Source organism: Myzus persicae, unplaced genomic scaffold, assembly GCF_001856785.1.
Source record: "Myzus persicae strain clone G006 unplaced genomic scaffold, MPER_G0061.0, whole genome shotgun sequence".
Lineage (NCBI taxonomy): Eukaryota > Metazoa > Arthropoda > Insecta > Hemiptera > Aphididae > Myzus > Myzus persicae.
The window spans coordinates 338,508-352,920 of record NW_019101308.1 but is presented as its reverse complement, the minus strand read 5'-3'; the positions used below and the strand labels follow the sequence as shown (position 1 = coordinate 352,920).

At 30.3% G+C, this 14,413-nt stretch overlaps 1 protein-coding gene across 3 annotated transcripts in view; it reads right to left on the bottom strand.

The window, feature by feature from the left end:
• LOC111028604 (nitric oxide synthase, salivary gland) overlaps window positions 1–14,413 on the bottom strand; it is an 83,842-nt gene that overhangs the window by 24,376 nt on the left and 45,053 nt on the right. For all 3 annotated transcript variants that reach the window (XM_022307324.1, XM_022307326.1, XM_022307325.1), the window contains 2 exons: window positions 3,318–3,480; window positions 1,995–2,086 (listed from right to left, as the gene is read on the bottom strand). In XM_022307324.1, coding sequence (XP_022163016.1) covers window positions 1,995–2,086; window positions 3,318–3,480 — 255 coding nt within the window. The remainder of the gene's footprint in view (window positions 1–1,994; window positions 2,087–3,317; window positions 3,481–14,413) is intronic.

Here is a 14,413-nt window from a genome sequence, read left to right as displayed (position 1 = left end):
ACGTTGTATCCAATATGACAACGATCCCAGATAACTGACAAGGTGTTAAAACGATTTAAAAGTCATACCTTAACAGGATCATTACAATTGTGATCGCATCAGATTGTTGATCACAGTAAATAATTCAAGTGTAGCAGACAGGCTACAAACAAATATAGGAAAGATAATAAATACTAAAAAAAAAAAATACAAAAATCTACTTACAAAATTAAATGTTGATAATTATAAATATGCAACAATCAACCAAATATTCATGCGAAATCTCCAAAATCTAATCTAGCCTAAATTGAACAAAGTTCAAAAATCAACCTAATCACTATAACAATATGTATTAATTACTTTTGAATCTCAATTATTTGACACTAGTTTAATATAGATTTCTTTCTAATTCAAAGAACCACTCAATCAATTATTTATTTCAATTTATAATATCATTATTGCATCTAGTTTTTTCTAATAATTATATATTATACCAAATGAAAAGAAAGGTAATTTATTCTGTGACCAGATATATTATAATTTATTTGTTACTAAAACATTTTTATAATAGTTAAATAAATCTCAAATTGCAATAAGTCGAAACTAATTTATTAAATGAATTCTTTTTTTTCATTGCGTTCAAGCACCAATATGGTACCAAAGGTAATAAACATAATATTTTTTATAAATGTCAAATATACGATAAAATTATAGAAGAAAACCTTATGAAATATTCATTTTAGTAGTAAATTTGGAGTTAAAAGATATATGACACCTTATTTTTATTTTTGTTAGTAGGTAGGCACTATATCAGTTTATAACAAAACCAATTTTTTTTTATGTTTCGTATTATATGTTGGTAGAATAACTAAAATACAGTTAAAAAAAATGGATACAACATTCACACGTAGGTCGTAATAATTTTGTTCTTAGTATTATAGAATATCGATTTCTACGGTAATGGTAACTGCATACGAAATGCTATTAGGTATATGCCACTACACGGTATAATGATCATTCAGTTTTAAAAATAAAATTATGATTTGTATGCCACGGCCTTCGATTCTATAAGAAGAAAATCTATTGGTTTTTATTGGTAAGTCGTTAGTGGATTATTTTGCCATCTGTCATCGATATTTACTTTAATCTACATTGGATAATAATATATTTTGTATTCACCTTTTGATACGAATAAAGACATATTTCCAGTATTCAACAAAAATGTCACATATTTAAAATATATCATATTCAGCCTAGTTTTTTCTTTAATTATTTTTTTATAATTTATTAGATTTTATATACTTATATACATATTGCATATATATATAATATGCCTAAGCTATATTTAACGTTAAAAGGAACCTAAGAGTTAATTTTTTCATGGTTATATTTATAGTCTACGTGTACTTCATTTGCAAACGCGGTAGTCAAATACATTATTAGTTAGAAGATGACGTGAAATATCTGTTTTGGATTTAAGACACGATTTATTCTCTGATATATGCAAATGTGTTGGTTACAACGAAATCTTCAAGAATAAAGGTGACAAGAACGGGTTCATGTGGTACATCCAATCAATAGCTGACAGTTTAATCAAACTTGTAGAATTTAATTCTGTCTGTATTAGATGAAGTGGAGAAGTATCGCACGCTGGTTTGCGTATGCAAATTAAATTATTAAACGCACACTGAAATCGGACTACTCGACGATGCTATTTATATAACACCATTCCCCCACTACTCCTACCACCGGCACCATAACCTCAACTACTTTCACCGTCAGCATCCCTACTACCACCATCACCACCAACAACAAGAACAACAATAACATCGGTGTATAATAAGGGTTTGAAGAAGAATAAATTGAGAGGTTTCGGTTCCAGAATTTTGTTTAATATGCTAATATACATACATAGATAGGTATTTTATAGTGGTCGTGGATGAATGATTTGTGTTTTGAGAAATGTTAAAGACTTGTACCGCGTATTGTGAATAATGTTTATTTTGGTTACAAACCTTATGTTACCCTTGTTTGTGCTGTACTTGATGTGGTTGCATATAGCTTCGAACATGTTGCTAGTCGTAGTCACCGATCTACAATCAAACATCTGAAAAATAAACAAAAATTGCATACAAATTCGGGTAAGTATGTATACATTCGAAATACTTTCTGGATAATTAAGAGAACGCAATATTAACGATTTATTTTTTATATAAATGTTTGATGATATTAAAAGTTTATATTTTATAGCTTATTACTAAATAGTTAAATAATTAGGTGTTGTCACGAATAAAACACGAAAAATGTCTTTAAAATGTTAAACATTTGTGCATTTCAATTAGCATTCTACCAAATATTTTAACTGATGTATTATAGTGTAACATTATGTATAATATTATGCGATTTCGTAGTTATAATTATATAGTAAACATTTGCAATGTACAATAAATAGAGTCATGTGTTTAAAAATAATACTGCTAAATTATAAGGAATTGATACAGAGACATTATGCACTCATATTTATAGAGTATAGGAGTTTCATATGATAAATTTTACGTATAATATTATTCATTTTTATTATCTGGGACAGTACGAGACGTATCTATCAGACAAATGTCTATAGTTCAATTCATTTTTAACACACCAGAATGAGATTATGTACGTTTTATTCGAGATAACCACCGACAGCAACTGACTTATCATCGAATGTTCAAATGTTTTCTTCTCAATCCCTCGTGAATACTCAATGGGTTTTGAGTTCAAAATGTATCTGTATAGATGATTTAGTAAAAGAAAACGATTATAGTCTTGATTGAATGGTTGCTTAGAACCATTGATGCGTGTTCAGCAGAATGGGTTAAAAATGATCCGTGCGTAGCCTTAAAGTTACAACTTAAAAAAAATGTTTTCATTGATATTTTTATTTTTCACGAACATTTAAATGTACGTATGGTAGACATACAACCATTGACAATCTATATGCAACTCAGTGAAAAATAAGAAACACGCATAGTGAGATTGTAGCAGTCTTGCAAAATGGCATACATAATATTATATATTTATTTGAAAAAAATATTAGTTAATAAAATATAATATAATATTTCCGACTTATTTTGCAAATGTTTTCATATTTAATCTGGTCCGAAAATGATTTTCGTTACTAGTCTTTTATAATAAGCATTACGATCAACAATTCCTTACAATTTTACTCTCGTAATATTACTGAAATATTCGAGTTTTATTATTGACTGTTGTTATTATATTATGACGTAAATATAATTAAAATATAACTCTATGTCTCTGTTCAACAGTTGTATAAATCATGTGAATACACAAACCTGCAGTTTAGCCCATTGTATTCGTCCAATGCATCTAGCCGAATTCCTCCACGCTAATTTGGCACCAAATACCAATTCAGTTTCTGTAAGTTGATAAGTACCAGTAGAATTAACTTCTTGTTGAACTTGTTCCCATCTGGCCTCATACGCTGGAGTGTTGGACCTGTAAAAATGAAAACCGTTGTAAAATTAACTCGTTTAACTAAAGCCTAGAGTTATTAAAATACGATATTTTTTTATTGTATAATACCGTATTATACCGTATTGAACCTCGTAGTACCTTAAATTATTAGACACTGAATACAAGTTATACAAATAATGACCGATTTTAGAAATGTCTTGATAATATCAGAAAACATCTAAAAATCCACAGTAATACTACTATACAAACATTATTTTAGAGTAAATTAGTATTTAAAGTCACTCTACTAATCTCGATACATTTGTAGTGAGTAGTGACTAAAAAAAATTTAAATCTAGAATAATATATAGTTTCAATTCATCATAAAATATAGGTATGCTTAAATATAAAATTAATTTTCTAATTATATTTACTAATATATTTTTTTCATACAACCTTTGTAAAATAATTTTATACTATGTGTATAACACGTCGGCGTATCTAACAGATTTTTCATACGAATTCACCACAGACAGGGAACGTGCAGCCCAGTGGTACAAGCAGGGTTTTTTTTGTGTTGGGAGAGGTCAAATCAAGATATTTATTTCCATTTCATTTTAATTTTTCTATTTACATGCATTTTAATATATTACAAATTATTATAATTCATATTAATTACTATAATATATCAGTACCATAACAAAATTGTAATAACATTTTTTTTTCGTCAATAATTGACTATGCTACAGTAAAGAGGGTATCTTGACCCAGATCTACCCCATTCAGATTGCTACTGGTGCAGGTTATATTATAATTATACAACTTATGTACTCTCAAGTACGTGTTAGGCAAATATTGATTACTATTCAATAGAAAGTTGTAAGCATACGATTCAGAAATTTCCTTTATTTGAGACTATATTATAATGCGGACAAAACAAATAAATATGAAAAAGCGATCGAGTGAAATAATACATTTGTATATTAGAATACAGTCTCAAGCATTCTGCCACTATGTGTAAGTGGACACCGGGTTCTATAGAATAAGACGTCTGCGAAATAACATGATAGTTTACGCCTTACGATATCCTTGAGGTGGTCAGAAGGTTGAGTATACCTGCACCTTGCGATCCACAAAAGGTATAAAATAAAAATGTTTTGACCACGCGGCGACGTCGGTGAGGGTGGTCAGACGTGTGCATTATGTACGACCCATTTTCCTAGATTCACACTTTTTCCCGCTAAATGCACAGCTATAGTATTTCAAGTAAAACAATTCATGATTTAAAATTTAGCACCGACGCCTGACTCTGTTGTCGTAGACCGTGGCTTTATAATTATGGCGATTTTTTTCAATCATCGTTCCGTTTTGGGATACTTCGGTCTATTTATTTTTGCATGTGATCATTTAAAGCTAAAATATACTTTCCCCCGTAAGGAGGGTTTATCGATTGACGTCGACGAAAAAATTGCGTCACACAACTTCAATTTCGCCAGTTAACTGAAAATTGCTATTACCTACTAAAACCAGTGCGATCGAAATTGCGATCGAGCAATGAGGCTTATATATATATATATATATATAATTACTATTATTATTATTTACGAATTATCCACGTATTCGACTACATTTATAATGCTATTTTTTATTGTCATTATTTTTTGAATTCTCTTACTTTTTTAAATTACAATATCATACATTAATTCTTAGTCAATCTTCTGAACCAGCAGATGAGCGGAGTCGTGGAATCGTTTCAGTAATACTTCTCAGAATGTTGGTGCATTCTCCATTCATCAGAACTTTAAATGCTTATTGGTAAGGGGTATACAATTATAAATGTATTTTCATTAACAAAAAAAAAATTAAATCTTAAAAATGATAACGATAACAAATGATGTGGTGTATAATTAATGACTTCAGATTATTATTAAATATGAAAAAGTTTTCAAAAAGTCATAAATTTACCGAGAAAATGGCGATTTAGTGATAAAAGAACTATTTACTACTCTGTATAATAATACACAACAGCCGCGGGCAAACCTGGGTATTTGAAATTATTATTGTTATTGTTATAACAATTATTTTGCGTGTACCGTGTATTGTGTTTACAAGTGGGTATACAGCACATGTCGTATGCATGTACGTATAAAATAATACAATGGTAATAACATAATATTACATATAGGTAGATAATGACAATTATTTTATCATTGCGACGGAAACGACGACGGTTAGACGTGACGTGATGGGCGGGGTACATCGGTTAGCTGTAGGGGGGGGGGATAGAGAATAAGCTCTCGACGGCTCTGCGTGGATTACTATATTATTATTATTATTATTATTATTATTATATATCTACGCTAGTGTACAGTAGCACACGGCGACGAATTTATTGTGACTGAATGGGTATAACGATACGACGCGGTCTCCGCTGTATTAATAATAGTCCTTTTCTACCCTTCTCGCGAGCGCAAGAAACGCATATAATACGCTGCCGTCTGAGAAGGTTTATATCGAGATTAGGCATATAATTACCTGTGGCACGTTTATATATTATTATTATTATTATTATGATAATTTATCGTTCTAGCGGTGTATGACACGTGGCGAACGTTGTTCCCTCACCCACCCGGTTGACGTCGCTCGGCGGCGATGACACGTTGGGTGACGGGTGTGGGAGGTATCGTGACGAAGAGTGGTTTCTTAGATATGGATAATATAATATATTATAATATTATTATGATAATAATTATAACATTAATTTTTATTATATTTTAGTGTTGTAAATTGTAATAGTGCGTTTGCGCCACATGGCATTGTTATAAATAATACTTTTAAAAAACTGGTTGACGAATAAATTAAATAAATCGAAAACAAATAATGTAAATACTTCTCAAATACCCACTATAGAATCGGAGATATATTCAATCTTGAACGTATAGTGCAAGTACATTTTTCACCAAATACCGAGTATTTGCAAAACATCCGAACAGTGGAACAAATAACAATTTAATATAGCATACAATATTATTTTCTCGTGCTTAGTCAATACACAAACCAGACAATTATTGCTAGTAGGTATTCTGTTTTATTATAAATCAAGTTTCTTTCCGAATTCTAGTGGAGATGAAATATTTGATTAGAGAGTTCACTCTTTGTTCTTATAACGTGATCCAGTTCATCACCTTGAATGTTAAAAGTACAGTGAAACTTCCCATGATGAATACCTTCAGCGGATTGTTTTTGTGAACAAACTAAAAACTGAATCCTTTGAATAGCGGGTAAGTCAGTAAGTCGGAATAGTGGACAAAATATCAGTGACCGAGGGTGTCCGGTATTTAGATAGGTTTCATTGTATACTACTTTGCATTGAACCCTAATATTAATATAGGTCACGCTCGATCTTGTCTCGAGTAGGTAGCGTTTATTGACAGCAAGGCTGGAGTGCTGTTAGACAGAAAAAAATAATAACCGTTTAATGATTTATGACTTTTTTAAATTAAGTTCCCACATATCAATGTTTTGATCCATGGTTTAACAGATAAACAAAGTATAGTATGCGATAGCTTCTTAGTTATGATGTAATGTAGTATTTAATATTAGTATAATATTTTTGTTCTGTAATATTTATATAATACATTCTAGTCACAAATAATGTATAACATAGGTAGTGATTGATATTGGTGTAATGGTGTCCCGCCGACATGTAAAAATAACTATCAAAAACCAAAATAACGCATAAGTATATTCGATTAAATTTACATTAAAAAAACTTCATGGAATAATCGAGAATAAATGAATTTAAATACTGGTACTCAAATACATTGCAATCTAACCCAACCTATACATTTTACTATAGCGTAGGATTTCAGTATGATAATAATAACAACACTGTGTGAAACGTGTCCAACATCTTTTCCAGGCATTTCTTCCGACGAATGTTTATCGATTAAGCATTATGTAAAATGTATGTTTACACGTTAATAAATAGCTTTTGATCCACTGAAATTCGTGTTTATCCTAATGTGCTTCACACCTGCAAAATATAGGAATCTATAGATCCCATACCGTCTTAACGTTAACAAATGTTAGACGCATCGAGTTGAGGACTGTCAAGAATTGAATCGCTCAGTACTATAATAGGTACGCTGCTGTAGAATAATATAAACAAATCGTTTTATCTTTTACGAGCTCTGGGATACGATTGTTTAGATCAGCACAATTAGATTATTATACATATTATTACACATTTTATACCTCTATTTGTCCACTCGTATTTAATACGATGGACGTCGGGATGAGAGTTTTGGTATTATGAAATCTTACGATGATAATTGTGTAATTTCAAAACGATTTTAAATCAAAAGCAACCGGTTCTAGAGTCCAGTGAAATTTGAATAATCGGGAATTCTCGTTCGGGAGATGTTTTTAGATATTTACAACGTCCACCCACCGATTTCGCCAACACTACGTGATTATATAAATAATCCATTAAAATCGAAATACTAATGTGTAAGTCCAACAAAAGTTCGGATGATTTTATACTCGCTCTTCGTTAATGTACGGAATGAATACTATGAATTCATCTCTTATATTATTTAACCATGCGCATGAGTAGCGAGTAATCGCTTAACGAGTGTAACGGTGCATAAAATGACCTCCCAACAACAATATTTTCACAATAACAAATGGCATTCTGAATTGGTACTTTGTCCGGAGTATTACAGCATGTTCGTTTAAGTCAAACTTTGCTTTTATTTAAATATTTTAAACAATGATGACTCGCGTATGATATTTTATCTATACAAGTAGGTATCTAACTATCGTTATGTCTGATTGTGTTTTTATCAAGCATAATAGTAAACGTCGAAAATCGTTACGTGGGTAGGTTTCAACACGAAGGAAGTTCGATGAAAATGAAAAATTGGAAAATTATGATAATTGATGTGAAATAAATCAAGGTGTATATTATACTTGTACGTAAGGCCTGTTTTAAATTGCAATGTGTTTAGCTTATTTTAATAAGCCATGTTGAGCATCATACATTATTATAAGTACATTCAACTATGAATTTATAAAAAAAAGGATGTTGATATTATTTTTATTCTGCCAAACATACAGTTGTGAATTTGAGATGCAAAATGAAGCGAAAAATAACGTAGTTGAGTAGTTGACAGCTAATTCTGGTTTTAAAATTATTATTATTAATATGCTAAGTTATAATAGACGCGATACTGTTTTAAGAGTATAAAACTGTCGTAAGTATTTTAGACTTAGTCTTCATAATGTGGGTAAACGGGTAATCGTTATTCATCACTTCACAACCGACTAAGTTGGTCGTCTAACGTCTTATCTCTATACGGATAATGAATACATCGGATAATAAGGGCACAAGTGCATAACAATACTTCGTGCCAAATCGGGAAAATTGCTGGTGTCTACGCTAAAGTAAACGGTTTTTATTACCCATATAAAGTAGTATGTTTTTTTCTCCCCAGAATATTTGCATACATACTAGGTCGTAATAATTTTCTCGTATCAAGTAGTATCACGAAATGCCCATATCATGAAAGTTAACAATATGGTTAGCAGGAAATTGCTTAAACGCGCGCGACGCATTACTGTTTATGTGGTTTATTTTTTTTATGCACAACAATCACATGATAGGTCAATAGTGAACAAATAATAATAATGATATTATAGCATTATAATATTATATGCGCTCACAAAATGTTTATTTTTTATCGTAATGACAGTGGGGGAAAAAAATTAAACGGTTTTACCACATAGTGTTGCGAATCAACTGGTTTGAAATAAATCATATTTTCACTTTTGCTGTCGTACAAAATAGGTTTTTTTTTAACTGCGTTTATTTTTATCGTGTTGTTTCCTCGTACGGACGAATCAGTTTCAAATGAGTACACGCTACCGAATGTCGTACAGATAAATCAGTACCTAGTATTATACTTAAAGTAGTTCAATTCGAATATCACGCCCAATGCGCCCACACACACACACACACACACACACACACACACACACACACACACACACACACACAAACATACACTCACACACGTTGAACAGCGTGCTTACGTATGTGTGTCGCTTAAACTGTATAGGTACGTTACTATTTTTCACCAAATTACTATTAGTCAGTGGCGTTAGCGCGGGGGCGGCCGGCAGTGGCGGCCGGCCTAACGCATTTAATCATTTGGAACGAAAAATCTGACAACACATATTCTACTGGGAGAAGATCCAAGAACGGTTTTCCGGAAAAACGTTAAAAGAAAGTGGCTTTTTGTATTAAAAGTTCTCGCCGGAAGGTTTCGGTCATTTACGTTTCATTTCCTTTCGTTAACCATTGATCCCTATCCATTTTCTATATACGCGATTCCTACGTGTGTGAGTGCGTGTGCGTGTGTGATTTATCGGAGCGGTGGTTACCAACTACCTATTTAGTATGCTCGCCCATATACGACTACCGCGTTTTGACTTTGGTTCGTCCACGAAGTTTTGTAGCTATCATATTGTTAGATCGCTTAATAATAACTCATTCGTCCCCCAGGTGAATACGTTTTACCCGCTACTACCAATACCAGTTTAGTACCACCTACTACCACTTAAACCACTATTTCTACAATACTACTTCTACTTTACTATACTGTTGTATTATTATAATAGCTTCGCCAAAATAACACATCCTCCCTGTGCCATTCACTGGTATATTCGTCAGTGAAAGCTCAAGTTTTTGCATTATAATAATATACTCGCGCGCCAATAGAGGAAACGCACACCAACTTTTTGCTCACTTTTATCAACTCTATGGATACCTACGAAACTTGCTTATAATAATAACTATTAAGGACTTTACTGTTATGCGAAATGTGCTTTGTAATATATTTTATAAATAACATTATCCATGGAAGCTAAGTATACGTAAATGTTAAATTCAGAACACGCTCAGAATCAAATTATGCCTTTGCATGTCTTTTTGCACCCAAACAATACTAATATTACAACACCTTTTGCTGCGATAGTTCCTATTACCTATGGGTTTGAGTAAAATTGTATATCTATCTAATACAAACAATTATATTTTATCGATTTTTAGAAAACTATTAAGTTGTATAATGTTAAGCTATTGATATTTTATTTCAATTACTACTGCGAGGGTGAGAAAACACATTAACTAAAATGTGTATTATCAGACGCATAAAATATATTATATTTTAAATTCCGAGCGAAGGGAGGTATGCATTTATAAGTTATAATAGATAGTTAATAGGCTAGTTTTTATTTCTTTATTGTTGCGATTATTTGAACAACTAGTGCGGAAAAATAAAAATTACCATAATAAATTACAGTTTGGAGAATTAGTTGAATGTACTATTTTTAACACTTATTAATGTTCTAAAAAATTTTAAATCATTCCCTAGCTCAAAAAGAAAAAAACACCAACAATTGCACTTAACAATTATTGCAGTTCTCTCACTGTTTTTTGAGAAATTAAAATTCAGAGTATACATAATGGCTTTACTTATCTTGGCATAATGCATGGGTATATTCGTATAAATAAACCGAGAACAAATATACGATCAAAACTAGGTAGTGTTTTTTTAATTTTAAAACACACTCTCAATCCTGTTTTGGCCAGCTATATTTGAATATAATTTATTTCACATTCTTAATCGACTGGATATTAAAGGTCAAAATCCATTAAATCGTTTGTAAAACATATTTTCAACAAGCATTTTCGATTTATTTCGAGAGTATAAACTCTCGCCCCAGTTGTGTGTATTATATAATATATATTGAAAGCTATGATAAATCATCGGGAAAATAATTCTGATCACTTAGCTTATTGATTGCTATTGGTGTTATAGTAAGAATTTTTGAGCGCTCATTACAAAATTGTAGTGCACTATGTTTGAGATTTTTCAAAGTCACTAATTACAATAATCTCGAAAAATTAAAGTCTTTAATTTAAAATAAATTTAGATCAATATTAAATTGTTTAATACACAATATATAGTATATACAGCTATTGAACTATTTTGATATATTATCAAAAATCGCATAACTACTTTACGATCTGCTGGTAATGCACTTATATATGTTTAGGAAATAAGGGTGAACCAGACGTCAGGGTAATGGAGCGTTTTAATAGATATAGTTAAAAAGAAAAAAAAATCGAATAACCGTGGAATATCTTATAATAGTGCATTATATTTTTAAGACTAAAAAGTAATTTGCATGTAAATAAATAACGACCTAGTGATAAAATATTTCAAAGTTAAATCTTATAGAATTTGCATAAATATCGAATAATGTTAACTACACTGAATATAAAATATATATATTTTTTTATCCTCGACGCAGATTTCTATGAATATAATTCATATATTGAGTATTTCATTATAAGTTATTTAAATTACTTCTAATTAAATAAGTAATAATTATTAAACCTACAATTTATTTTCAAGATTTATTCAGATTTAGACATATTGTTTGTTGTTTTTTTAAGTTATCTTGTAAGAATCTTATTTGAAGATAATTTTTTTTTGTACAGTTACACCAATATTAAAAACATATTATCTAAGAAAAAGCAAAAATAGGTTGTAGGTACTTAAAGAGGGCTTTAGAATTGAATCCACCTACAATTAACTTATTGCTCAATGGTGTAGTATGTACATAAGTTATTGTATAAACCACATTCTACAATAAGTCACATTATACCTAGTTAATACTCGTATATACAAAGTATAAACTTGACATCAGATTTCAGGAATATTTATCAATTGTTAGTTATGTAATATTTATATATAGAGTAGGGTAAACAATTTTTGAAATTGTTATTCATGAAATATTCAAAGAACAAAATTCTTAAAATATGTGTTCAGATAATTGAAATATTAAACACGTAAATTAGTATTAATATTACGTAGATAAATAAAACCTATTGATTTTAATTTTATTCAGCTATGGCCGTTAGGCATAACAGTTATTTGCTGTAAAATATATTATAAAACGATGAGAAATACTACACTTACTAAAAATATTTATAAAGTCACAACTCGTATTAAATAGGTAGGTACTTATACAAAATTAATTTTACTGGAAAACTTATGTGCTAAACGTTCAAAAATATGAGAAAAAAATGATTTAAATTTTAGATCTCATGAAACGCGAGTAAGATTGTGGCCTTGGTAGCTATAAATCGTTTTGACAAGCAAATACAAATAATTGTACAACTTTTCTGTCCTAGATTTCTACATGTATCTGTTTTTGTTTTAAGTTTAACATAACTTCGTCATTTAAATTAAACCATGTCTATTCATTGTAACTTTTAGATTTATATGTTAGGCGCAAATGTAAATTAAGTAAGCCAACTTGGTCACGATTGATCTTCTAATCCAACGCCCGTGTTAAACTTAAATCTCACCGAACCTTAACATAACCTAAATGGGCGAACCACCTGGGGCTTAAACTATTATGTTATGTTGTATATTTTCTCCTGACCAAGCTATGCTTATGGTGCCTAAATAAAGTTTAAAAATGTTTTTAACTTATTTCAGAAAAAAAAGTAGTATGTAGTAATAAAGAACATATACACAAGATGAGAGACTGCACGTGGTGTTAAGGCCATGCGGTCTCGTAAGCCAATGTATTACCGTTGTTTTATTATATATTTTAAAGCAATACCTATTTATTATTATGATGATAAATATTATAATTTGAAAATGTTTATTATAGTTTGTGATTAATTGCTAGATTTTTAAAGAGTTTATTATTTTTGGACAAATTATATAATAAGTAAATACGCAAAACAACTAAAATTTGTATTTTTTACTATACAATTTTGACTAGCAAAAAATAACTATATGGTAGGTAGATTAATAAATTAAATCAAAATTAATACTCAAAGAGGTTTTTATGCCAAAGAAAAAAATACTAACATCAAATATTATGTTCGAAATGTAATGAAAAAGTGGTCGTTTAACAAATGGTAAACCATAATGCGGTCTATGAACAAAAAAAAAAAAATCAAAGCATAGTACATACATTAGAAGCACTGAAAATGTAGAAGCTATTGGAGATGAAAGTTGGGCAAATCGGAAAACAAACGATGGTGAATTAAATACGAATAGTAACAGAGAAAATAAGTTTGCTAGAAATCATATTTTAAAAAGAATACAATAACTCAACAGTGCGGTAATGGGGTAAACTTCACAACTTAATAACAAAAGGTATGATTGAGAGGAAATGTGTGAGAGGAATATCAAGAACAACCTATACATCCGTGTGCATGGTATACGGCAGTAAAATAATGAAAGATACCGGAGGGCGGAGACAATACGCACAAGCTGCTCAGGAACATTGTAAATACACAAGAGTTATGGGGACATTTTTTTGCTGCAAATTAAACCAATCCAGGGATTGTGACTTTCAAAATAGTCGCATTACTCACTCTAGTTATGTAGATATGACTGGCTTTTTTACATTTACTTACCTTCTATATTACCTATGTTAAATCAAAGTGAAATATAATTTATATAATAGTAATTTTAGTACCTATATTTATATATTATATCAACAGTGCTTTAGATTAACGCGAGTAAGCTAAATTTATGAGAGGATTATTAATATTATTATAAATGTATTATGACTTCGACAAAGTGAATAATACTTAAGTTTTAATGAACATAAAATATGTATAATTATTACAATTTACACAGCAGCCATACACGAGTAATCTGATATACAAATTAGTTTTTGATAGTAATTATTTGTTGATTTTATTTTCAATGAGAATAAACTATCTAGGCCAAATGGTTTCCTTGATCAAATTTATTATTCGCAAGCTTATAAAATTAAAATACGTTCCTCGCTCAGCACACAGTCTAAAATGCATTGTTACATTTTCATAATACAGCTGGCGCCTGGTAGTAGCTCGTATATGAATATAATATCG